At 37.8% G+C, this 25,147-nt stretch overlaps 7 protein-coding genes across 12 annotated transcripts; 2 read left to right on the plus strand and 5 right to left on the minus strand.

Moving 5' to 3' along the window:
- Positions 1-743: 743 nt before the first annotated feature.
- Positions 744-1,607, minus strand: mago (mago, exon junction complex subunit). The gene is made up of 2 exons (XM_003706082.3): positions 1,451-1,607; positions 744-1,313 (listed from the first exon to the last, which is right to left on the minus strand). Exon 2 carries the CDS (start codon positions 1,268-1,270, stop codon positions 830-832), a length of 441 nt encoding a protein of 146 aa, XP_003706130.1. The 5' UTR covers positions 1,271-1,313; positions 1,451-1,607; the 3' UTR covers positions 744-829.
- A 144-nt stretch (positions 1,608-1,751) lies between these two features.
- Positions 1,752-6,090, plus strand: LOC100878902 (uncharacterized). 2 transcript variants are annotated; one of them, XM_012291934.2, is made up of 7 exons: positions 1,752-2,000; positions 2,081-3,319; positions 3,409-3,781; positions 3,855-4,018; positions 4,102-4,243; positions 4,316-4,458; positions 4,555-6,090. In XM_012291934.2, exons 2-7 carry the CDS (start codon positions 2,174-2,176, stop codon positions 4,777-4,779), a joined length of 2,193 nt encoding a protein of 730 aa, XP_012147324.1. In that variant the 5' UTR covers positions 1,752-2,000; positions 2,081-2,173; the 3' UTR covers positions 4,780-6,090. The 2 variants fall into 2 exon arrangements, with proteins under 2 accessions (XP_012147324.1, XP_003706129.1); XM_003706081.3 differs by having other exon boundaries at positions 1,752-3,319.
- spt4 (Transcription elongation factor subunit spt4) lies at positions 4,475-6,650 on the minus strand. The gene is made up of 5 exons (XM_003706080.3): positions 6,449-6,650; positions 6,268-6,374; positions 6,130-6,185; positions 5,339-5,467; positions 4,475-4,786 (listed from the first exon to the last, which is right to left on the minus strand). Exons 1-4 carry the CDS (start codon positions 6,509-6,511, stop codon positions 5,349-5,351), a joined length of 345 nt encoding a protein of 114 aa, XP_003706128.1. The 5' UTR covers positions 6,512-6,650; the 3' UTR covers positions 4,475-4,786; positions 5,339-5,348.
- Positions 6,651-6,849: 199 nt separating this feature from the next.
- On the plus strand, positions 6,850-8,411 carry geminin (geminin DNA replication inhibitor). 2 transcript variants are annotated; one of them, XM_012291936.2, is made up of 5 exons: positions 6,850-7,083; positions 7,454-7,536; positions 7,610-7,734; positions 7,814-7,986; positions 8,063-8,411. In XM_012291936.2, exons 1-5 carry the CDS (start codon positions 7,030-7,032, stop codon positions 8,120-8,122), a joined length of 495 nt encoding a protein of 164 aa, XP_012147326.2. In that variant the 5' UTR covers positions 6,850-7,029; the 3' UTR covers positions 8,123-8,411. The 2 variants fall into 2 exon arrangements, with proteins under 2 accessions (XP_012147326.2, XP_003706127.2); XM_003706079.3 differs by having other exon boundaries at positions 6,853-7,083; positions 7,421-7,536.
- Positions 8,412-8,538: 127 nt separating this feature from the next.
- LOC100880837 (uncharacterized) lies at positions 8,539-17,834 on the minus strand. The gene is made up of 5 exons (XM_012291939.2): positions 15,525-17,834; positions 10,746-10,821; positions 9,535-9,658; positions 9,232-9,383; positions 8,539-9,129 (listed from the first exon to the last, which is right to left on the minus strand). Exons 1-5 carry the CDS (start codon positions 17,695-17,697, stop codon positions 9,006-9,008), a joined length of 2,649 nt encoding a protein of 882 aa, XP_012147329.2. The 5' UTR covers positions 17,698-17,834; the 3' UTR covers positions 8,539-9,005.
- LOC143264342 (uncharacterized) lies at positions 13,914-15,519 on the minus strand (the record flags this gene model as incomplete). The annotated part of the gene is made up of 1 exon (XM_076531168.1): positions 13,914-15,519. A coding segment is annotated over one exon (1,443 nt), but the record flags the coding sequence as incomplete, so codon positions are not given.
- Positions 17,835-18,383: 549 nt separating the features above from the next.
- On the minus strand, positions 18,384-25,058 carry LOC105663387 (uncharacterized). 4 transcript variants are annotated; one of them, XM_076530317.1, is made up of 4 exons: positions 24,919-25,058; positions 20,105-20,147; positions 18,996-19,214; positions 18,384-18,922 (listed from the first exon to the last, which is right to left on the minus strand). In XM_076530317.1, exons 2-4 carry the CDS (start codon positions 20,118-20,120, stop codon positions 18,795-18,797), a joined length of 363 nt encoding a protein of 120 aa, XP_076386432.1. In that variant the 5' UTR covers positions 20,121-20,147; positions 24,919-25,058; the 3' UTR covers positions 18,384-18,794. The 4 variants fall into 4 exon arrangements, 1 of the variants encoding a protein (XP_076386432.1); XR_013037770.1 differs by lacking the exons at positions 18,384-18,922; positions 24,919-25,058 and adding an exon at positions 24,348-24,450 and having other exon boundaries at positions 19,077-19,214; positions 19,985-20,147; XR_013037771.1 differs by lacking the exons at positions 18,384-18,922; positions 24,919-25,058 and adding an exon at positions 21,296-21,635 and having other exon boundaries at positions 19,077-19,214; positions 19,985-20,147.
- Between the last annotated feature and the right edge of the window lie 89 nt (positions 25,059-25,147).

The raw sequence follows: 25,147 nt of genomic DNA on the forward strand, positions 1-25,147 counted from the left end.
AATAGCAGCAGTATTCTTCAGTAGGATGAGAACGATTAAAATGTTTGCTTATAGCAGCATAATTTCCACTGATATTTATATTGCAAATATCACAGTGTACTTCTGTTGTTCGAAATCTGGAATGTACAGCATCTGTAACAACCCGATCAGTGGGTTTCCTATTATTCGTTGACTCGTCATTTTGTAATGACATTTTGTTTCTGAAACAAACAATGGTATAATATTTAATATTGTTTGATAATTTAAAGCATTGTATTTTTATTTGATTTACTAAAAAAAAATTCTAAGAATAAATATAAACTGAAATTCGGTATAGAAGAAAAAACAATTAATGTCAATAATTAGAAATGTAACATAACTATATAAATATAACTGTATTCAGAGTATTTTTGAAATCTTTAATACAGAGGTTAGGGAATTATAACCTATAATATTATACTTATGTCAAAATACCTTTTATTTCTTATTACAGTCTTTTCTTTCACAACTCAGATCTTTATTGAATACTGACGTACGGTTAGGGAATGTTCATGGATTTTATAACTACCCCTTATCTGTCACACATATTTTTTTTTCCATTACAGTATACTGTGTATCAGAGACACATTGTTTTCACATAACTCATACAAACCTATACAATAGAGAAATGTGATTCAGATTGTGTCTCAACTTCTATTATGTATTTTTATATTTTTATCTTAAAAAAGTTTAGTGTTACAGATAAGTAAGAAAGAAATACAAAATTAATTAAAAATGGTCATATATTTCCTTAATCAAATACATTACATTTATTTAAGTTTGAAATAGATTATAAAGTAATTGTATGTATTTATATAGGTTTAATTTTAAAATGAAGTCCTATAAGAGAAAATACTAAACATTTAAGGTCCTGTACAAGGTAATAGAAGCATCGTAGACCTTCTGGATCACGTGACTGATTAACATCTAGTAAAGAACCAGTTTTAGATGTTGTGAACGATATGTGTTCATCTCCAATTACAATTTCTAATTCCTGTCGTCCAACTCGATCAGGTTGTGGCCACAGAGAATCATCTTCCTGCATGATTTCAGAATCTTGAATGATTCTTTTCAGTTCTTCCATCACACATTGATGTACATAGGCTTCCTTACGAATCATTGTATCGTTTTTGTAATTTGAATTATTTGCATATCGTAATTTGCCGTCTGGTCTAAATTCGAATTCCAAAAATTCGTGACCAAATTTTCCTTTATGACCAACATAATAACGTATATAAAAGTCTGTAGACATCGTCACAATGGCTTCGATATAGTTTGGTATTTAGTTTAGTCACCTAAAATGATAAATCTTTAATTTGGATTGAAGTATTAGAAACGCAGACTGGAGGTTAATTCGCATACTGTAATATATATTCTTCTTTTCTATTACTATTGGTTTTCAATAAAAGATCAGTGAGTGTTTAACACTTACGTTTTTGTTATGCTTTTAACCAACTATTAATAATATATAAAATTATCCTTCAAGAAAAGATTAATGCTTCAGATTATCGTATACAATATACAAACTTTCTTGCGTTATGAATGTGACAAACATTGGCTATGATCAAGCATTAAGGCAGTTCTACGTACAAACCAATATAAAATATTTTTGTTTTTAAAAATGATATAAAATAAAGAATAAAAATTGAAACATATTATAAAATAAGTAACGTTAAATATTCTGTTTACATGATTTTGTTACAAATATAATATTGAAAATATATTATTTTTGAACATTTTTCCTTTGGAAAGCACCTTAAACCCGAAATTTGAATACACTTCATCGTACTTGTCGCGGTTCAACCTTCGATAATAAGACGTTATTCAGTGGTCATCCGGTGACACCTGAATTGTCAAGCTGTGTGCCACGCAATTCTGAAATTTGTTCTCGAATTAACAACCTCAATTACATCGAATACTCAAAAGACCACATTATTCTTCGTCCATTTTGCACAATGAGAACCACTAATGAGGAATACAATGCAAGTGACATGTGCGAATGTTAAAACTGTTTGGTGAATAAGTGAAATTTTTATAGTAATCATTTTGATGTATGTACCAGGGTAATAAATTAAAGGATGAAATTATTCTGCTCGACGAGTTTACGTAATTTAAGCTCGTCATAGCAAAAACTCAGCCAAGGAGTTTATTAACAATGAACAAAACTCATATGGATAAAAGACTGAATCAATTGCCAACTTGGCTGTGGACTAATTCCACTACTTTACCACCAATCTATAAAATGGTATGGGAAGCAGTACGAGAAGACAAAGTTAGATCAAATGGAATGCAAAGCGAGTTACTTGTTGACACGAATAAAGTCTTTCCTTTATTGCTCACTAGTCAGCTTCCTACGGAAGTTCTTGGACACATATGGAATTTGGCAAATCAAAAATACGCTGGGCAACTTACAGAGCAAGAATTATATATTGTTCTTGCTCTTGTTGCTGCAGCACAGGCTTCGTATACATTTAATAGTTTAGATATATTACATTTACTTCCATTTCCACCAACTCCATACCTAAACATTGAATGTTTAATGAACTTACAGCCTATGACTCAATTAAATTCTGCAACTAAATTTCAAAATCTTAATGACACCACTGAGGTTGGTTTTATAGACTCAGATGGAAAATATTCTTCAGAAATAAAGAACAGAGTTAAATTGCATCAACATGGAATCATATCTTCAGATTTAAATGTGCAAATGATAAACAGTGTACCTGGAAAAGTTTCATGTTTTGATAATAGATCTTATGCCTCCTCTACTGCAATATGGGATTCAAACAGTGTATTGAAGGATACAAAACAAGTTTCTTGCTCTCAGTTAGATTCTAAGTATTCAACAACAACGGATCCGTGTGATGATTTTTCAGAGTTTCAGAGTGCTCCAATTCCAAATACTCCTAACATTCCAATATGGGACACGAAACAAGGATCAGCTATTGGCAGCAGATTAGCAAATCATAACTTAGGTGTTAAGAAACCTATGGAAAAGTCAAAGAAAAATAATATAAATACTAAATCTGCTCATGGCACTATTCAAACACGTATTACACCATCATCTTTAAATACAGTATCTCAGAATAAAGATCAACCACAGTTAGAATGTTTACCAGAACTGTTTCCAAAGTGCACGATAAAGAATCAGTCCAAAACAGTAATACTTAAGGACACAGTGATAAGGAACAATGATCCACCCAAAGACCATAGTGAGCATGTAAAAGATCACACAAATACAGAAGTTATATATTTAAGTAACGATAAAGATATACCCAACAAACTAGAATGCATAGGAAAGGTAATATTTAATTATCTCATTAGTAATACTTATAATTATAAGGGTTTTCACTTGTATATATTTACTTTTTGTCATTAAATAATGCTTAGGCTGCAGTAAGATCATCAGAAGTTACTCAACAGGATCTTATGAGTCTTCAACTTGTTGAAGACAAATATAGTGCCTTGCGTGCACTGGTTCAGGAAACATTTGTAACCACGGAATCAGATCCAAACGCAAGTTGTAATAATCAGTCGCTCGATGAATTTGGAGAGTTTGTGTCCGCGGAACAGCCTGCTACTGAAACTCCTGCCACAAATGCTTTAGATACCAACAGTTTTGCCGATATTTTTACAGAGTTGGACTTTAAATCTAATAACAATAATGCAAACACTGCAGATTTCAATCTCATGCCAGAAATTTCTGAATCGTTTGACAATCTTAAACTTGAAGATGCTGTAGAAGAACGATCATTAGAGATGGGTAAATAACATCATGTTATTTATTTTATTTATCTTTTACATAATTTATATAACAATCGTAATTTTATTTGAAGGTAAAATTCTACAGAAGGAAGATGCCATATCAATTAATAGTATAGAATTCATGAATAGTGCATCTAATGCATTAACCCGATCAGGATCTGTGCCTAGTTTAGATCTTAAGTCTTTCTTACCTTCAAATGCAGAGGATGAGCTAATAGTAGATACCACACATCAGGTTATTTCATATTACTGTACAAAAAGTATGAGAAGAATAATAATACATGTAATATAGAAGTTTTGTTCTATTTAATTTTGTAGGCAGAATATTGGGAATGGAAACAATACATGGAAAGCTGTGTATTATTATTGCAAGTAGCTGCAAATATATTTACAAATATTAGTTCAGAACTTGTACTTAATGAAGTTTTAAATTCGGCGCAAGGATATAATTTCCTTTGCAGTTAGTAATATTACAAGATCTCAGCTGGATTTGTCGTAATATCGTAAGAGTATACAGCACTATCATTTTCAGATTTAGCTGAAGTTGCGGCTGTTTGTAGACGTGTTAATTTTTCGTATAAAGAAATGGACATCAATATAATAGGTTTTGATGAATTGCTAATGGATATTGATCGAATTTGGGCAGAAATGGAACCATTTTACGCCAACATACCAGTAAGATACATTACAGTTACATTTTAAAAACGTTTATTAATTCTTAATATAAATGTATAAATATGTTCTTAAATATTTTTGTATACTATATTTCAGATAGTTACGGAATTACCAGCTTGGCCTTTACATCAAGGAGAAGCCATTTGTTGTTCACTTTGTTTAACGATTATTACTAGTGGCGGGGTAGTTTATAATGAAAATAATTATCACGTTACTTGTGCAAATCTATGGCTTAATTGTGTTAACAGTCAGTTGCCGGTGATGCGGCATCCGTCTTTTTATTCTCATTCAAACGTATGTCCAGGTAACAATCACATTTGATACTAATCTGCGTAACGAAAAAGAAACTTATGTTCATAAACTTTTATGTACACATATTAACTTATTACGCAAAGATTTGTAGGAAGCAAAGCCGACTAATTTTATATTTCAGTAACAATTAGAAAATCAAATGTTAACATTTTTTTAATAATTAATACATAATGTAATACGAATACGGAATACGTGTACGATAAGAGAGAATGATGGATTCCACACAAGTTGTACATATGCTTTAAATTCAAAAGTTTTCAAGATATTATAAACTAGTCCATTTAAAAATCTGTACAAACATTAAAAAAGTTAGAAAAGAATAACGATATAATGTAATCGTTCGAAATAGGGAGAAAGTGAAGTCGCGGGGAAATCTCAGAAAATTTTAAACATAGTCAAAAAGGTTGAAGGAATGCAAGCAAATTCTTAAACCTAAACAAAAGTTCATATCAATCAAATTGAATTAATATTTTCGAGAAGATCTTATAAAATTCTTAGTGCAAATATGAGACAAAAATTAATATATTATTCTATTAACGGTAACAATAGAATATGGTAGTGATCTTACAAGTTCAAAATTATCGTTGACTTGTATCGCGTGGTCTATACGCTATCCCTCTGCTTTTCATCTCTCTTATAACACCCGCTGGTAATCGACCTGACACCGATATTGCGTATACGCCTTTACAGAATCGATCTGAAAGAAAAAAAAATCGAATCTCAGTTATAACGAATACTTGTAATTAGCAACTTTTGTCCATTACATTGTCTTAGTTTAAAAGAAAAATGATAAAATAATGAAAAACAATATGTAAAAATTAATACAAAAATATACGTGAAATTAAAAAAAAGATCTTAAATATAATCTTATGTACGCACATGAGCATGTTCCTTAATAATTATACATAGTGTCATGCATTACTAGTAAAAATTCTGTATAAATGTATAATAATACTTAATATTAAGAAAATTGAACACAATCTTATTAAATTACAAGCGTACATACTGTATTACTTTGTATCAGTTGCATTATTTGTATCAAACTATTGGTTTTAAAATTTGTACAAAGTGCTGCCTTCAATATATTTATGAATATAATGCAGAACATGATTTAGATTATTGTCATTTGCACTGCCAAAAGACTTTAAAAAACAATTGATTTATTAATAGGTAGTTGGGGAAATATTGTAAAATTGAAAATCTTAAAGTAATGTAGAATAAAAGATAACAATTTATATTATGATTTACTATGAAATAATGTAACTGTTATAATTTTGTAAAGGTGTACAAGAATAAAAGAACGATATTTCTCTTGCTTAATCTTAAGTTGTTGTATATAGATGTACATTTGTTACTTACTTATTCTTTGCCACTTGCAAACCCAACTATCTTCAGGACTCATTGCAGCAATCATACTAAAAGAAATTGAATGGTTCGCAAGCAAATGTAATTACACATATATACAAGTTCATGTTATTTATATCATAAATAACTTACCCATCAAAGTTAGAACTTGTACAATCAAAAACATTGTCTTTATTATTCTTCATGCGTAAAAATTCATCACAATTGTCGCAACCATCAAATTCAAATTGATCAAATGTCTGAAATAATATAAAAAATATTAGATATATAATTTTATAATAAAATTATACCGACAGATTTGTAGAAAGTATACCTTAACCAAAGAGCATACTAAACAAGCTCTTAATCCACGTAAATCTTTAGGAACTGTCTCCATTGATATAATTTATAATATCTATTATAATTAAATTTCAACTTATTAAAAAATGTACAGTATTTAACTTTGTTTTGAATGTAAATATAAATTGCTATACAACCAACAAATACAATGTATGACAGCTGTACGTTAAGGTACTATTTCCATGAAGAATTACATGCATTATCACCTGAATCAATATTACCAACTACTTGGTGTTATTCCACTATTTTCACCTACAGGTTGCACGCATAGGCTAATTTAATTTTGGTCAGTATATTTATTAAAATTAATCTCTTTATACTTTTTAATAAGAGTAAAGCTTTTATATTTGTATACTTATTTATTTAAATAAATTTTTCATAGAAACTGTACACAATTTTATGCCTATTTTTATGAAACGAATGTTTTGGACGCCGGGATGCATTAAAACGCGGGAAAGTATTACATTGTACGTATCAGTATCCGTTGCATGATTGTAATGAGAGTAGGCTTTTCCCAAACGGTTTCATCGACTCACGTTTCTAACGGCCGCTACCATGAAACCTGGAGGTGGTACGAAGACTTCTACCGCCAAAACTGTAGCTTCTGAGGTTAGTAAATAGCTTGCTTTTTTATTAATTTTACATTTGCCATCATTCAAATAACAAGAATAACAGGGATTATCATTTGCATCTCGGTTATACTACATTGTTACGACTCCAAAAATTTAAACTACTGTAATTTTCTTTTTATTTGTAATTTCATGATTGTATTTAAAATTTTCCATAATTTAATGTTTGCATAGTGTATATTGATTTAATATTAATTCACTCCATTTTACATATAATAATTTAATACTTTTACCTAATATACCTATCTTGCTTTTGACATTATCAATGCATGCTAAAGCTTCAAGTTAGATCATATATTTTTGTTTTACCAAAACAGGATAAGGTCAGAAAGTCTTTGCACGTTTTGCAGCCATCAGCCACCGACAAAGAAAACTTGGTTGGTGGAGGGAGAATGCTCAGATCTGCTTTGCCGGTGAAAGAATCAAATAAAAAGTAAGTAAGCAACCAAGCTTTGTATTTTACTCATATTCTGTATGTATGATTCAATTTAAATCTTATGTTCTAGTGAAGTAATTGAGAAACCAAAAAATGAATCTACAAAACGTAAGAAAATAACCTTCAAGGATAAAGGTGTTCAGACTGCAAGAGGTGGAAAGATTAAAATCGAGGTTGAAGACCTAACTTCTGAAGGTAAATTCTTTTACCATATATAAAAATACAAACATCTGTAAATAATTATTGAAGATAAAAACATATTTCCTATCATTAGCTGGACCTAGCGAAAACTATTGGGAAGTATTAGCTGAAAGACGGCGGATAGCTCTGGAAGATGCTTTAGAAGACAACAGAGAATTGACTGAACGCGTTGAAAAATTGGAAGAAGAAAAACGTATATATAAAGAAATGTTGGACGAATCAAGAGCACTAGTCGAAGTTTTGCAGGTATTTTCAAAAGCATTCCTTAATACATAATGTTTAAATTATTCACATACAATTGAATGAAATTTCTGTGTTGCAGGAAATGCTTGGAGAAGATGGAAATAATATAAATAACTCTCTGGATGATAGCGTACTTTAATTCTGTGTTTTGTAATTAAGTTTCAACCAGTGCCTTATGATTCAAACATAAAAATATACATCTCCATATTGGAGATTATTATACAAGAAAAAAGAAAAGTCTGAGTAAAAAAGTTTTTATGTCGTTGTAGTTAACTTTAGCCATGTATTCGTGAAAAATTCGAACATAACTGGTTATTCGAATAAGACTATAGTTGCGACTATGGATATAATTACCTCATAGAATATTACTTATAATAATAAAAATATTATATAACTTTGATTACATTTAATAAATTAATTTTCTAAAATTTACGATAATTTTCACTCTTTACATTTCAGCACCGCGTATAAGCTCCCTGTAAAGAACCATCAAATTTCTCCGTTAAAACTTCACACTAGTCGGCTCTACGATAAGAAATAACTTTACTAACAAAGTCGCTAACATCACGTATTTATTTCACAAATCTTTGGCATAAAAGACCTTAAATTCCATCGAAAACATCAACGCTAGCATCAGTTTTGGCAACAGCTGTCGGTGTTCTGTTAATACACCAGTCACAGCACTACGTGTTCGAGGAAGCCGTTATCTGCTACATCATCATCATCATCATTATCATCATTTGGTGAAAAATTATAAATTGTTCGGAAGGCTGCCAAAAAAGTCGTGTGTATAAAATGATGCTGAATGTGGGCCGCACAAAAGCGAACCTTTTGCGATTCTTGTTCTTGCCCGAGGATTTCGCCCGGAGAGTTTCATCTTTTCTCATCCTGTGTAATTGGAGAAGTATACCGTTTCCTTGACGATCAATCGAACGAATAGCGGACCGTCTCACGAATCGTGAGAAGCGGTGAACGTCGGGTTTGCACTGCAGAACGCCGTCGAGAAGCGTCGAAGTCAGTCCTTAATCTTCGTCTTTGAAGCGGCGATAGATGGACTGCACGTAGGTGAAGACACATTTCCAATCCGGACGGCGCATCATCACCATGTCCTCGACATCAAGTAACGGTGCAATCCCGGCGAGTTCACTGTACATTTCAATTATACAAAATTTATAACTGGATAAAATATTATTTCAAATACTAATCTATTTTATTTTAGATCTGAGAGAAAGTAATGTGAAGGCGTACTCGGCTTTTTTAAACGCCAATTCAAAGTTCATCCTGCGGTTCTCCGGTCGTAGCGAATGATAGTCGAAAGCGTCCGGTCTGAAATGATGAAGCAAAGCGCAGAACGCCAATCCGTTGTTCCAGCTGGTCGAGAAATTGTCCAGCTGCACATTCTGTAACAGAAAACGAAGGCTGTATACGCAGCTAATTTCATGAACGCGCAATTTTACTTCTCGACAAAACGCAATTATTTCTCGCGTTTCCGTAAATAACGCGCGCACACACGCGTTCGCACGAGAAGCTCCATTTACTAGGCGGATTTACCTCGTACTCTTTGGTCTTGGAACGGCACCACGCCAACAGCCGCTCTTTTATTTGCGCCGCGTTGTCCCGCACCGCTGGCTCGGTAAACTTGAATCGAAATTCTGTTGCCGGTGACTTTACGGGACTAAATATAGAGAAAGCACGCGTTAAACTTTACAGAACACTCAAAAAATATCATCGCTGTTTATATGAACCGTTCATCTGCCAACGTGATTAATTTCACTAAACAAAGGCATTACTTATTTTTCTGTTTTTAGTGCTCTACTTGTAATGCATCAGTGCCAAATCCACTTTTGTTCTGTTTCTTATTTAATTAACTTTTATACTAGAAATAAGAAATAAGTTTTTCTATGATTTTTGAACAGTGACAAAAGTGGACTTGGATTAGATTAGCTTTCAATTACAAATTGTTTCAATGGTTTATTTTACTGAATTATTGTAAAAATTCTTATGATGATGTTATAAAGTGGATTTGGATTAGATTAGTTTTCAATCACAGATTGTTTGAACAGTTTCTTTTACTGAATTATTGTGAAAATTCTTATGATGATGTTATAAAGTAGACTTGGATTAAATTAGCTTTCAATCACAAATTGTTTGAACAGTTTCTTTTACTGAATTATTATAAAAATTCTTATGATGATGTTGTAAAGTGGACTTGGATTACATTAGCTGTTAATCACAAATTGTTTGAACAGTTTATTTTACTGAATTATTGTAAAAATTCTTATGATGATGTTACAAAGTGGACTTGGATTAAATTAGCTTTCAATCACAAATTGTTTGAACAGTTTATTTTACTGAATTATTGTAAAAATTCTTATGATGATGTTATAAAGTGGACTTGGATTACATTAGCTGTTAATCACAAATTGTTTGAACAGTTTATTTTACTGAATTATTGTAAAAATTCTTATGATGATGTTATAAAGTGGACTTGGATTACATTAACTGTTAATCACAAATGGCTTGAACGGTTTATTGTATTGAATTATTGTAAAAATTCTTATGATGATGTTATTTTAATAATCTAGATGGATAAATGTATATTGTAAAAGTACAGTTTTAGTCCATCTGGCTTATTATTACAAATGTTAAATCAGTGAGTCGATGCGTAAAGAAAGGAAACATAAGAATAGAAGTTCTTTCACCGGCAGCAACTAAAATACAGTCGTATAAATAAACAATGCTAGTAAAAGGTTTTCGATTACCTGGGTGACGAGGCGGCGCTATTTTGTCTGTCGAGTTCACGAAACTTGGCAAACGGCGATTGCGGCTTCTTGCGGGCTGAAAAAACGAACAGTATCATTTGTACGTGCAAGAAATAAATCAATCGTATTGCAAACGTTAGGGTTCATCATCGAAACGCATTCTGTAACTTTGTCAATGTTAATCTTCTCTATCTACACGTTTGAAATCAGTTTGTCAATGAAATTGTTGCGCATGTGAGAAGATTATTAGGAGGATTTCAGCAAAATTCAAAAAAAGAAAAAAACTTCACGAAAAAAAGAAGTATTTTCGTTTCTCCGCCTCGTCGACATTCGATCACCGATTGCGAATTGTTCAATGTCAAGTATTTGCGAAAACTGCACGGACGAAAGGAAACACTTTAAAAATATATAAGAGGAAAGAAAACAGAAGTGAATTTCAACGGTTAGGTCGTATTATAAAATTATCTCTCTCTCCGGTGATCTGAGTCGCAACGAGGCGATGACGAAATCGCTTCAACAACAAGAAACACGTGGAGCTGAATCTAAAACTAAAGATCTAAATTCAAGTGTTATATCGATTGCTCAATTTTAACCCTTATTTGGATAAATGGGAAGTCATATACTTCTGTGTTACTGTATAGAAAAATTTAGAAATGTAGAAGTTATTCATAATTTAGAGATATAGATATGAATCTTAATATTAAAAATTTCCATGGTCATATCCCAATAATCTGAAGAAGGGTTACAGAGGAGCGTTCAATCTCTTATTTTAAATTTGTTCTTGTGGCACCCAGTGTGATGGAATATTCCTGGTTCGATACCAACGTACGATTGTATAAAACGTAAGAAAAGATTGAACATTCTCAAAAAGTCCAAATTAAAGTGTACACGTAATTCGCGAATTACATTTTAATTTCGTTTGAGCATTTACCATAATTGTTTGCGAACGAAATATAACTTCCAGTTACTTGGGAAACGCGACGGAGAACGCTAGATTCTCCTCATTGAATTAAAGACTTGGAAACTTGGCTGGCGCGTATTCCGGTTGTTTACAATCTCCAAATAAATGCATGTGTGTACGTGTAGTCGCTATTTTTGCGTCGATAGAGGACGAATTGCTTGTTCGTCGATCGAAGAATGATTCGTCAGGAGCTCTTCGGTGAAGCCGATTCGAGAATCGTCCTCCGAACCTTTCTTTTTTTTCGCGCCCGCTGTTCTTGTATCGTTCTTTTCGTTTCTGTTAGCCATTTCTCGTAATCCTTTAAGATTACTCTTGGTATCCTGTTCTCTTACAGTTGATCGGAATACCGCGTAGATATTTTGCGACGAGGGGATATCCCTTGCGAGCGGATTCGAACCGGTTGGATTAGTAGGTGAGACAGGAAAGCATGTCGGGTCGCGAGCTGTTAATAGAGCGGATTCAAGATCGTTCTTGCCACAGGAGCAACATCCTACAAGACTATTCTGCGGTCTGTTAACGCGGCACGCAGGAAATCAGCCCGTTTCCGCCAAGAATCCAAGCGTCGTACGAGTCATCACTCTTTTTCTTGTAAAATTGTGTGCAGTGTAGTCTGTTACACGACCAACATTGTCCAAGTATTTGCGATCGATTTCCACCTTACAAATTCTTACTGTTTTGACTTTTCGTTTAGATTTTCAACTTATTGTAAAACTCTGTTGGTGCAATCTGGAAATATTGAGAGTTAGTTGCGATCAAGGAATATCGGTGCATATTTATGTCGTTAATATTGCATTTAAAAATATGAAAAATTAAAACCTACGAATACAGAAAAATAGAGTTGTGAGCATCTAGGAATGTGTTTCGATATAAAATACACACATCTTCGTACACTGTGAATTAATAGGAGTATTAATAGTAGCAGTAATTATTTCTTTCACTCGACAAATATTCATAGTTCACGGTGCATAAACCCGAGTCTAAAATCTAAACGAAAGATCAAAACGTTATGTTTAGAAAGCGTACCGCAAAGGATTTAAACATTTATAACTGGAAGAAGGAAAGCATTGTCGGATAAACGTTTATATCTCATCCCCGAGACGATTAGAATAAGCTTCTACAGTTTATTCGCGTATTTCTGGAACAATCTATAGATTTGAGGATTCAGCGTAAACGAATCATCCTTCTATAAAGGTCCGCGACAACTTGGACAACGTCCCTCGTGAATTCTATTGCGCCTAGATGTTCTAACATATCTATATGTATATGCTATGTTCAAACTTCGTGCACAGTCTCTGGCCGGTGCAAGCTACACGCTACTGCGCGGCAAAAAAAGGATCAACAAAGAAGGGCTGTGACTCACTGCTTTATTCGGGCTTTGGCACGACCTTCTTAGCAACTCTGAACGTCCGTCCCGCAAAACGTGTTCGCAACAGCGCGACTCGAGTGGCTTATTAAAGAAAACAGAAAGAAAATAACAAGAAACAAACAAAGAGCGGAAAGCACAGCGCGGGGCGGTTTCTTCACCAGCTTCTACAAAGATCAACTCTCGTTTTATTGCCCCTTCTAGCATTCAGTCTTGTCTCCTCGATCAACGACTTTCAACGATTTCTTCGCCGATTTCTTCCAAAATACTCTTCCAAGTTCATTGTCGAGCTTCCTTTTATGTCTCGTTGCAATTCCTCATTCATCGTTTTATTACTGATTTGATGCATCTTTAGCATTTCGAATCTTCAATTTCTTTCAATATGGCGTCGGTAAATCTTACAAGTTTCTTGATCCGAAAGTATCACTTCACGGTAGAGATACTGCTATCGATCAATATATCAATACTTTGTCTATATTCAACGATATGTCGATGGCATCGCTGTGGCTAATTAAGATCAAGGTGCGGGCTAATTTTACCATTCGAATCTATTTATCTTTTTCAACCTCAAGGATATTTACATATATGCTTTTGAATCAACCACAGGTCACAAATATCACCACTCTCTTCGTATACTATTTTTTAAGAAGATTTACAACCATTCCTGAGAGGCCGAACTAACATAAATAGATTCAAACGATGAAACTACGCATTCCTCTTCCAAGAACTCATCACCGAGCTATCGATAATACAAAATTGATAGCTACCGATAACAGCAGCTCTACAGCACGGTGTTAAACCCGGAAGAACGCGGTACACAGACTCTTGCGGTTGAGAATCACGATTAACGACCGGAAACCAGCGACGAGAAACGATCGAGTCTTTGAACAACCGGTCTGGAATCACTGGTAGATCAGTCTCAGCCAAAGAAGCCCGACACGGCGAATTTCCTGATCGCACGCCGCGTCGAGCGTTAACGCGTGGACGACAAAGGACGATCCAGTCGATCAGCACTGGCTGTCGGTCCTCGTGGCTTCCTCGAAGAGGTCGTCGAACACTTTATCAACGTCCGCGGTGTTCACGTTCAGCAGAGGAGCTTGCTGAGTCGTGGGGATCAGAAGACGCAATTTGTCATCGGCCAAACCCGGCATCGTGCGACTGCGAGACAGCCCTACGAGGCCTTTGCTCGCAAATCGTGGAGAACGTCTGTTCTTCAGGGAATCCTTGGCTTCGACGTGGTCCGCAGGGTGATCAAAGTACTGTCTAATCTTGTCCTCCATCTTCTTCACGCTGTCCGCCATGGAGGAAGCCTCGAACTGTTTGGACCGCAGCTTCTGAGAAGAGGGCGACCGCGGTTTGGGTGGTTTCGGATGAGCGCCCCTCGAGAAGGCAGAGGTTTGCGCTTGGTTCGGTTTGGGAGCACGAGAATGACTATTAGAGATGGCCAGCTGGTGCCAGGACTCCGATTTCGATAGGACGATGGATCTCGACGGTTTAGTCGCACAGGAGACTAGGTACTCGTCGCTGGAGTCGTTGGGCGTTGCACCGTTTGGTATGGGAGAACGCTCCTTGTGCAGCGGTTTCGGTGGAGTGTTGGGTGTCTCGTAGGCTTCTCTCAGGGCAATCACTCTGTTCACGGTCATTGGACCAGGCGAATGCGATGGAGGAGGTTCTGGCTTCTTCTGAGGAACAGGCGCTAGGAACTTGCCGTATCGACTGGCTCCTTGAGGCACGTCGAAGTTTGCTGGCTGATCGAAGTTTCGTTGGTGGCTCTGAAGGGTTGGTGAATGATGTTGATGACTCTGAGTAGGGTTTGGTGAGTGGCGTTGATGGCTCTGAGCAAGATTCGCTGGCTGATGATGGCTCTGAGCAAGGTTTGGTGACTGGTGACTCTGAGCAAGGTTTGGTGACTGGTGGCTCTGAGCAACGTTCACTGGCTGATGCTGACTCTGGGTAAAGCTCGTTGGCTGACCTGCAGGATGATTAAAGCTTTTAGGCTGAGTGACGGTCAAGTGCTGGCCGTAGTTCTGATGAGGAGGTGGATCGTTCAACGACGTGACCTCGTTTTGCAGTCTACGGACAAGGCTCTGCTGCAGCAGATTGTGTCGACGAATCTCGTCTTCGGGGGTAGTGTTTTCGTTGGTGGGTGGTCTGGATCTGGACCAGGACCACTGCGAGGGGGACGGGGACGAGGATGTTCTGGAGTCAGCTGCCACCTCCTCGGAACGAGGCTCGGGACTGTCCACGGAGGACGCGACCGTGGCTATCGCGCAGGTGTATCTGGTGACCACTCCAACCTCAGGGCTGATATCCTGATTCTGAATGTTCTGATCGTCTGGGAAAGTGGAAGCGTCGTTGGGCCAGTCGGGTGCCTTTTGCTCGGGTACGTCCAGCGTGTCATCTGGGTGATCGTAGTCGTACAAAGCGGGAGGGACGTAGGAGGAAGAGTACTCACGGGTCTCGGGAGCTTCGTCCGGTTTCTGGTAACCTCGGGTGTCCTCGAAGGGCGCGGAGTCCCTGAGAACGGGTTCAGTCACTATCTTGCGCGAGTTGGTTATTGGAGGACCGTTCAGCTCGGAATCACTGGACACCGTGCGGTAATTCTGATTGTGATCCAAAATGAATCGCTGACGGTCTTCGAAGGCCTGATCGGAATCCGAATGTTCGTAGTAAGCTGGTTTCCACTGTTTCCCAGTCTCAGTGTCACTCGTTCTATCCGAGTCCCCGGAAGTCTGAACGGAAGCGTTATTGTACACCAAATTCGAACCTTTCGAGGTTCTCGGTGCTACTCGGAACGAGCGTCCTTCATCCTGGTGCTCGTCGTTGACTCCGGTCTGCACGGCCACGGAGGAACTACCACGTAACGTGGTATCGGCGAAGTTCTTTGGTTTTTCCGCGTCGTGACTTTTAACCACTGGACCTCTTATGGGTTCGAACTTTTCCTTCGAATCTCGACGATTCGTCGGGTACTGGTAAGTCTGCACGCGCTTGTCGGGAATCATTTTGAAGGAGATTTTGCCGTCCACCACTCCGGGGGTCTTGTCGCGCTCCAGCTTCTTCGGCTCCGTGGACGGGGGTCTCCCGACGAAAGGAGCGAACTGTTTACAGAACGAGCGATAATCGAGTTTCCCGTTCTCTGTCACCGTACCATTTGCTCTGTTCTCTTGGTCCAACCACGGTGGACGCGGAAAACCGTGCTTCTCCTGCGAATCCACTTCGACCCTCGAAGGTTTTGAGGGCTCTCGATCGAACATCATCCTTGCCTTTTCCTTCAGCGTGTTAGTTGGAACCGGTGCGTTCTTTGGCCAGTGATACGTGGGAGGCACCTTAGACGGACTCGCAGGACTCTTCTCTATTTTCTTGAAGGGAGATGAAGGAGCGTGTCGAAAGCCCGACGGCGAGTTCGTTTTCGTCACAGGGTGATTATAGTTGGAACCCCAGTCAGGGTAAATCTGCGTCTGAGCACCTGGGAACATTTTGTTCGCTCGAGCCTTAAGTGACGCTTTATTTTCCTTGTCTTCAGGTACGTTCGACTTGTCGAAGGACGTTTTGATGTTGGAGAACCGGCTGTTCCAGTTCTCGTTGGTCAACGACGACATGTCCATGGTTTTACCGCAGATCTTGAAGGGAACCACGGGCACGTTCGACGGCGCTTCTGTATTCTTGTTGATCAGGGCCAGGAACTTTCGGTCGTTCTCCGTTTTCGGTTGAAAGGTAGGCACGATCGCGTTCACGGAGTTAAACTTGTCGCCGACGTTTATCGGTCGTCGCAGAGAAACGCAGCCAGTGTTCTCGTGACCCAGACTCTCTTGCAGCTTCAGGTAACTGGGTATGTCGATCGTGTTCGCGCGTTTGATCTTCGTCTTCTTCGCGGTGAACTTGTTGCTCGCGTATTTTCCACCGGCGGAAGTCGCCAACTCGGCGCGTTGCCTAAGCGCGGCCGCTAATTTGCTAACGCGAGATCTCTCTTCGTTTTCCTCGTTCTCTTTATCTTGGTAACTGCAGTTCGCTCTGTAAGGAGCCTGGTACGCATTCTGCTCCCCGTTCACCTTATCATTTACCGAGTCTACCTGTTGGATTCCACGGTACGCGCAGTTCTCCCGAATCTCCTTGTTCTTGTCCTCCAGCAGTTGGCGCTGGTTGATGGCGTCCTTGATACACTTGTCGCGAATCTCCTCCGACTTCCTATCTACATTCGCGTTACAAGGCGATGTCAGATCTTTTTGATCTCTAACGAAGGGTACCACATCTTCCCGTTGAAAACCGTTTCGTTCTTCCTCCAACCACTTCCTGGCACGAGCCAACTCTTCCGCGGAGACTCCTATGGTGTGTCTGGTCCCTCGACGTCTTCGGCTCAGCGACGTTGACGGTAAGACGGTCACTTTTTCGGGTACTACTTCGGGCACTTGCAGTCTGGACAACAAACTAGATACCAGTCTCAGTAATTGCAATTTGCTGGTAGGGTCAGAGGCGGCTCCGTGTCTGGCCAAAGCTGCCACGTCGATCCTCTCCAAGGTCTCCCGGAGTCGGGACAAAGCGGTCTCGATGTCGGACAACAACAGGTCCTCGAGAAACTTGAGGTCCTTCTTTAGCTCGGGCTCCTTGCAGTTGCCCAGCGCCTGTTCCATTGAGCCGCGTATCCGGAAGTCCTCCTCGGAGTCGATGCCGGAGTCCTCGGGCAACGCGGGCTCGTCGTCGCGACGACTCCCTAAGGAGAGCTCGAGAGCCGCGCGTAGACGCTCTACCAGTACCGGCAATGAATTCCACTCACCGACTGGCGCGTTCTCGTTGCGTCCATCGCCGGTACCTGTCGTCCCTGTTCTCGTTGTCGCCTCTTCTCGTCCCGCGACGCTGTTCCCGTGAATGGCGGTCCCCGGTTCTCCGGGCGTGATCGCTGAAAAAGAAACGACACGAGACGGTGGTTGAACCCGGACGACCCGAACAGTCAATCTACGGCCGCACGAGGAAGCACACGCACGCGCTCGGAAACCCTCTTCGCCTCTGGGAGCCGGTCGGACGAAAGACACCAGCGAGCGAACGAGCGAGCGTGGAACGCGTGACGCGTTTTCGCGAGCTGAAAGGGAGGCTGGCTGCTTGACCGGCAATCGCCGCGCTAGCTTTATTTAAAAGCCACGGGATTCTCCGCGGGATTTATTTTCGGTCGCTCGTTCAACGCCTCGCGAACGAGCGCCGTCGAACGTCACGCGCGCGATGTGTACGCTAGGATTGGTGTCGGCTAATTCGAAGATCGATGGTACACCTTTCGCTTTTCGGGATTTCGATGGATTTGTTTGCTTTGAATAACGAGCCCCAGTTTTCTTTCTAGCGGGCTCATTTATATTTTGCGAATAGACTGGTGGGGATTGAAATCTTACACGCTGATACTATTTTTTTTAGAGAAAAGTTATAAACTAATGTATTAATCTTTGAACATTCACTTTCCTGAGAAATCTTAATTCTTTAAATTAACAGTCTATGTTCACATGAGTTTGTCATTGTTTGAATTTCCGGGTACCTCTGTGAGTCAAATAGATCTCTGACTCATCTTATTGTTACAACAATAGGTATCTAATTAAAGATTTCTTAACAACAAACGCATAGAATGCACTTAACAGTATACATAGAATGCACGAACTAATCTCTTCCATTAATAGAATCATTTTTACAATAATATTGCTTTGAAAATTAATTAATATTGCTCAATATGTTTTTAGAAAAATAGTAATCAGCGCTGGCATAGCTTTGTCTTGTTCAATGACTTTGTCGAATCAAGTTTGGCACGTTCCTCGTTGAATGAAGAAACAATTCGATCTAAAGTACCTCCTAAGTCGATATTCTTTGCAATTTCAATTGCTGGCAATTAAACAGAGAATAAATTAGCGGTAGGTGATCCATTTATCCTCGAATTACAGCGTGCATCACGAACCTGGTCGAGTGACTTCTCTCTTCTCTAGTTCGCTCGATTTTCTTTCTATCTCTGCAAAAGTTTCTTCTTTGTTTTCTTGAATTTTTCCTTCTTCACCGAACTTCGCAGTTTCCTTAGGGATGTCTTCGTAGGTGTCTAAGTAGTCCACCGAGCTGGATCTTCCGCTCTCTCCCTCGATGATGCTGTGGAAATCATTGCTCTCTGCTGTTGCTCGAATATCTGAAAAAATATAAACACTGTATCGAAATACCAGAGAAAATGATATTACAGTCCGTACATAATTATACGTTTAAATGATCTATTACAATTCTATTCTACTTTATTAGTGGTTTCAAATAACGGACTGTGCTGTGCTAATCCTTGAACGAACAGCCATTGAAGCGAAAGTTTAAATATAAAGCGCTAAAATTACGTTTCAGAAACGCTTTTATTTTTAAAATTTTGACAAGTTGAATGGCGTTGAGGTCAACGGTAAGTGATACTTCGGAGAACTAGACAAAAATTGTGGACTCGTTATACCAAGCTTTATAAAAATACAAAGACGATACAATGGTAACAGAGTAAGACGTTAAAATTAATTTTTACAGCGAGTTAAAATCTGAAAGATAAAACATTTCATTTTTAATTTTTGTTAAACAGTCACCGAATTATAGACAAAATATCGTGGTCGAAATTTTTGAACTTCGTTCAAGGATTAATGCAGGAAAATGTTATCAATTAGAATGATTGATCAGATGCCGATTAATCAAGTCTCTGGCTCGCGATTTCGCTCACTTCAGAAAAAAAGAACAAATAGGGAAAGAGCTCGAATTATTTAGTGGAGAAGACCAAGATGTTACTTGGTTTACAACGTACTCGTTTTTTAGTAGCCACGTGCAATCGTTTGTCGAATCAGAAATTATAGACAAAGGTATCGTTAAATGATTGTTAGAAAAAGAGTAATCCCGTGTACATTGGTGTCAGACGGTCACCATCTTCGATCATCGTACATTTTTATTTTCCCTGAGTGTTTCGTCGCTCGTTCGTTATCTACGTATCTACGATAGACGAATATTCGTAGGCCAGAGATATTCAAAGAACATCGTGACGCCGTCTCGTAAAGACCTCACCTTCCGTCTCCGACATCTTTGATCCTCTGCTTCGACTGCGCGCCTGCAAGCAAAAATAATTGTCGTTTTATACTTTGTCGTTACATTTTTTATTTTTTATGTGAAGTTAAGAGATGATTGATATTTTGCATTGATTTTTAGTTAAATTAAGGATTAATAGATTTCAAAATTAGGGAATTCGCAAATTTCTAATTTCCCAAATTTCTATTTTTCCAAATTTCAAATCTCCTAGATTCCAAATTCTCTAGATTCCCAATTCCCTAGATTCCATATTCCCTAGATTCCCAATTCCGTAGATTCCCAATTCCCTAAATTCCCAATTCCCTAGATTCCATATTCCCTAGATTCCATATTCCCTAGATTCCATATTCCCTAGATTCCATATTCCCTAGATTCCATATTCCCTAGATTCCATATTCCCTAGATTCCCAATTCCCTAAATTCCCAATTCCCTAGATTCCATATTCCCTAGATTCCATATTCCCTAGATTCCCAATTCCCTAAATTCCCAATTCCCTAGATTCCATATTCCCTAGATTCCAAATTCCCTAGATTCCATATTCTCTAAATTCCAAATTCCCCCAATTCCAAATTCCAAATTCCCCAAATTCCAAATTCCCTAAATTCCCAATTCCCCAAATTCCCAATTTCCCGAATTCCCAAATTCCCAAAATTCCCAATTCCCCAAATTTCTAATTCTCCAAATTCCCAATTTCCCGAATTCCCAAATTCCCGAATTCCTAAATTCCCAAATTCCTAAATTCCCAAATCCCTAAATTCCCAAATTCCTAAATTCCCAAATCCCTAAATTCCCAAATCCCTAAATTCCCAAATCCCTAAATTCCCAAATCCCTACATTCCCAAATCCCTACATTCCCAAATTCCTAAATTCCCAAATCCCTAAATTCCCAAATCCCTAAATTCCCAAATCCCTAAATTCCCAAATCCCTACATTCCCAAATCCCAAATTCTCTTAATACATAATCGCCAATTCATACTAACAAACAAAACATAAACAAGTACGAACAAACAACTCTTTGTCTCCTCCTCAACCTTCCTCTTCCATCTTCCTCAAACTCAAAACTTAAAAAAATTTCGTCGATCTGAACTATCACTCCCTTGCAAACTCCCAATTTCGAGTCCAATAAAAACTTACAAACTTAATATTACATTCGATACCTTCAATATTACATTTCAATACCTCCAACACTTCAAAAAACGATAAAAGTGAAGACGCTCTGATGTCGACGGTTCACCGGTGATCGCATGGTCGTGTTAACATTAAAAGAACGTTTTGTCATTTCGCGGTTGGTCCTTATTTAGGCGACATTGAGCTAGTTCTATTAAGACGGTTCGTTTAGTTCCACGTTTGACGCGGGGCGTTTCAGGATGTTCCCCAGTGAACGACGGGATTCTCCGGTTCCGCGAAAGCACAACGCGCGACCACCTCGAGGTTCAAAGCGTAAAATGACCGACTCTAGGTCTAGCCTGATGCATTTCTCGATGGCAGAGAAGCGTTGGCGGCTGTTTCGGACACGGCAGGCCTCGCGCGAAAATAACTTTGACCCGTTTTCGCGCATACAGAAATTAGGAAGTATCCGTTGATTCTATGCGAGCTACAATCGGTATCCACTTCAGGAATTTCAATCAAAATATCTTTGTGCATTTCTGAGTGATACTCAAAGTACACTTGCTCAAATTTACACGTTAAACTTGTACAATTATCACGGTATAAAATTGTATAAATTAGTGTATGTTCATTGTGAAGCTTCTCTCAAATTTACACATTCTACTTGTACAATTATCACAATATAAAATTATTTAAATTAGTGTATGCTTATTATGAAGCTTTTCTCAAATTTACATATTCTACTTGTACAATTATCACAATATAAAATTATTTAAATTAGTGTATGCTTATTGTGAAGCTTCTCTCAAATTTACACATTCTACTTGTACAATTATCACAATATAAAATTATTTAAATTAGTGTATGCTCATTGTGAAGCTTCTCTCAAATTTACACATTCTACTTGTACAATTATCACAGCATAAAATTATTTAAATTAGTGTATACTTATTGTGAAGTTTTTCTCAAATTTACATATTCTACTTGTACAATTATCACAATATAAAATTATTTAAATTAGTGTATGCTCATTATGAAGCTTCACTCAAATTTACACAATAAACTTGTACAATTATCACAATATAAAATTATTTAAATTAGTGTATGCTCATTGTGAAGCTTCTCTCAAATTTACACATTCTACTTGTACAATTATCACAGTATAAAATTATTTAAATTAGTGTATGCTCATTGTGAAGCTTCTCTCAAATTTACATATTCTACTTGTACAATTATCACAATATAAAATTGTATAAACTAGGATATGCTTATTGTGCTGCATGTCTATCTTAAGGTAAATGCACTCATACTGTTTATTCCACTTTATGAAGACTAATAATTTAACTGTGGATGTTCAAAGAAATTGATATATGAATGTTTACAAAATTTAAATGAATTATGCAATCTGTAAGATATGCAGTCTGTGAGTTGAATGAAATATGTTTACTTTACAGAACTTGTGAACTATTTCATTTTAATAAGAATGATAATTTAACTGTGGATGTTCATGCATTTGTATATCAAGGTTTACAAAACTTAAATGAATCATGCAATCTGTAAAAGTACTTTACAGAACTTGATATATTATAATTCATGAACATCTACATCTCATAATTCTAAAATGAATGAGTAAATCTAAGCATGGTTCTAATATAAATACATTGTCCACTATGTTCATAAGCCATGAATTTTATAAAGAATCTACATTAACATTGCATGATTGTTATTTTATAGAAAAGTCTTCATATGATAGTAATAAATGCTGACTCTTAAACAATTACATTCTCATGTGTCCAATAACAAATTCATTTACCTCAAGCTTCATTGAACAACATACCAATAAAATTGTATAATATTTTGGTTACTTCTAATACAATTATAAAAACTTAATTAAGAAAGACAACTGCTTCTGTGTTTGTACTACAACTTTTGTAAGTGGTATATCTATTAGAGTACTCCAATGTTAATTATATTATGGCCTGATTCCGAACACGTGTAACATGCAGAAAATATTAATAGCTTCATCTATCGAGAAAACAAGAATTGTGTCCAAGTTTCATTTCCGTTCGCACTTTCTACAGAAATATGAAATCGAATAAACAAGCACGTTTCACGAATTCAGTATTATTTTTCGATTTCGCAAAAATGTGATAAACAAACAAAACGTCGATTGTTGTTTCGCGAACTATAACAAATGTTTCCGCGAAACGTTGCGCAATACCGTTTTACTCATTCACTTCTTTCGCATGATCAACGGTTAAGAACAACAAATCCGTATGTTTTTCCAAATCGTTTCGACCGTCTGTCTAGTTTTATTCGATCGTTTAGGAACGCTTAAATCAGTGCCGAGAAACGTACAACCGCATCGCGTCAATATCTTAAAATAGCAACAATCTGTTTAACAACGATCTATTGAAAAAGAAACAGAAAGATCATCTTGGAGAGGACCTCTATGTTTCTTTCACACGTGGACCGACGGGGTGAAAATAGCGCGTAGACACATTGTAATAACAATTATTGAAACGTTCACTGCCACTGTGAAAATCGGGGGTAGAAGAGGGGAGACATATTGGAAACTGAGAGTACTAGGCGTGGCGACGTAACGCGTCCAAATTTTAATTTACAAATTTTCGTCATTTTAAACTGCAAGATTTAAAAATTTTCAAATACTCAATTTATAAATTTTTAGTTCCTGAGTTTGCAAATTTATGAATTTACAAATTTACAAATCCTCAAGTTTCCATGTTTCCAAATTTGCAAATCCTCAAGTTTCCATATTTCCAAATCCTCCATCTCATGTGTGGTAACACAATGGAAGACTACACAATGAATAACAATGTATCATGTGGCAATATAACGCGTGGTATCACTTGCGACAATATAATGGTAACATCACTCGCAGCAGTACAACGCTTGTTAATACAATACTTGTTAATACAACGCTTGTTAATACAATTCTTGTCAATACAATACTTGTTAATACAACGCATGACAATACAATTTTACCAATTATCAAGCTAATAAAACGCTCATAACATATTTATTAAGCTACTGACCAGCCATGCCCTAACATCCCCTAACTCAAACTCAAATTATACAAGTATTATAAAATACCTATCAGTCGTGACAATAAAGTGTACGCGTAGCAACGAAGGGTGAGAAAGCAGGCGAAAGTTCCGGTCAGTTTGCTCTGCACGCGAGACGACCATGATAGGCAAGCATTAGGTTGTCGCGATCGCGCGTGTCCACGAGGCCGCGGCTTTATAAATAGTTCGGGCGAGTTTCACCGCGGTAGACGGCTCTGGATGCCCTCTCGAGAAAGCACCTTCGTCGGCCTTCGACCGGTATACGCTTTTTACCGAAATACGACGGTGCGCTGCGACCTTCCCGTCCTCGCCACGCGATACAAGCTTTTTCGAGGCGAGCGACCACCGGTGGACGCGTGCCAAGTCTCTCGGCCACTTTGTTGCTCGAAAGCTGGCCGATTTTGGCCACGCGAATCGAAACGGGGCGTTCGTCCAACGTACACTGGAACGCGAACTTCTCTTCCTTCCTTACTTTTCGAATTTCGTTCTTCGATCGCAACTTACACGGCGAAAGAGAGACAAAGGCACCTGTCGTCGCTCGAGGAACACACAACGATGATAAACGTTCACGAATAGAAGGTAAAAGCGATATGGTTTACCTTGAAGGGTCAGAGGAGCAGTGTCGGTGTGTATTGGGAGCCTACGCGCCGAGGAGACTGCGCGAGCAACAGCCTCTCTGCCAGCAGACTCCTCGTTCCGGTGGTTATCGTCGCCGTCGGAGCTGGTGGTGGTGGTGGTGGTGATGGTAGCGACGCTACCGTTAAAAGCTTACCGTCACCCGGCTCGAATTAGACCGCCCTGAAATAGTCCGAGTTATTGCCGCCACTG

This window comes from Megachile rotundata, chromosome 4 (genome assembly GCF_050947335.1).
Source record: "Megachile rotundata isolate GNS110a chromosome 4, iyMegRotu1, whole genome shotgun sequence".
In the NCBI taxonomy this organism is placed as follows: Eukaryota; Metazoa; Arthropoda; class Insecta; order Hymenoptera; family Megachilidae; genus Megachile; species Megachile rotundata.

What these genes read in the sequence shown, in the direction of transcription:
- geminin (XM_003706079.3), top strand. Translation starts at nt 7,030, where the DNA reads ATGAAACCTGGAGGTGGTACGAAGACTTCTACCGCCAAAACTGTAGCT. An exon ending in CCAAAACTGTAGCTTCTGAG is followed by an intron (nt 7,084 to 7,420) that starts GTTAGTAAATAG and finishes TTACCAAAACAG; the next exon opens with GATAAGGTCAGAAAGTCTTT. An exon ending in TGAAGACCTAACTTCTGAAG is followed by an intron (nt 7,735 to 7,813) that starts GTAAATTCTTTT and finishes TCCTATCATTAG; the next exon opens with CTGGACCTAGCGAAAACTAT.
- LOC100880837 (XM_012291939.2), bottom strand. Translation starts at nt 17,697, where the DNA reads ATGGAACAGGCGCTGGGCAACTGCAAGGAGCCCGAGCTAAAGAAGGAC. An exon ending in GGACGAAGCTCCCGAGACCC is followed by an intron (nt 10,822 to 15,524) that starts GTGAGTACTCTT and finishes TCGTTTTTTCAG; the next exon opens with CCCGCAAGAAGCCGCAATCG. An exon ending in CCAAGACCAAAGAGTACGAG is followed by an intron (nt 9,384 to 9,534) that starts GTAAATCCGCCT and finishes TTTCTGTTACAG; the next exon opens with AATGTGCAGCTGGACAATTT.
- spt4 (XM_003706080.3), bottom strand. Translation starts at nt 6,511, where the DNA reads ATGGAGACAGTTCCTAAAGATTTACGTGGATTAAGAGCTTGTTTAGTA. An exon ending in TAGTATGCTCTTTGGTTAAG is followed by an intron (nt 6,375 to 6,448) that starts GTATACTTTCTA and finishes ATATTATTTCAG; the next exon opens with ACATTTGATCAATTTGAATT. An exon ending in ACAAGTTCTAACTTTGATGG is followed by an intron (nt 6,186 to 6,267) that starts GTAAGTTATTTA and finishes AATTTCTTTTAG; the next exon opens with TATGATTGCTGCAATGAGTC.
- LOC105663387 (XM_076530317.1), bottom strand. An exon ending in GAGAGAAGTCACTCGACCAG is followed by an intron (nt 18,923 to 18,995) that starts GTTCGTGATGCA and finishes TTTAATTGCCAG; the next exon opens with CAATTGAAATTGCAAAGAAT.
- LOC100878902 (XM_003706081.3), top strand. Translation starts at nt 2,174, where the DNA reads ATGAACAAAACTCATATGGATAAAAGACTGAATCAATTGCCAACTTGG. An exon ending in AACTAGAATGCATAGGAAAG is followed by an intron (nt 3,320 to 3,408) that starts GTAATATTTAAT and finishes AATAATGCTTAG; the next exon opens with GCTGCAGTAAGATCATCAGA. An exon ending in CATTTTACGCCAACATACCA is followed by an intron (nt 4,459 to 4,554) that starts GTAAGATACATT and finishes ACTATATTTCAG; the next exon opens with ATAGTTACGGAATTACCAGC.
- mago (XM_003706082.3), bottom strand. Translation starts at nt 1,270, where the DNA reads ATGTCTACAGACTTTTATATACGTTATTATGTTGGTCATAAAGGAAAA.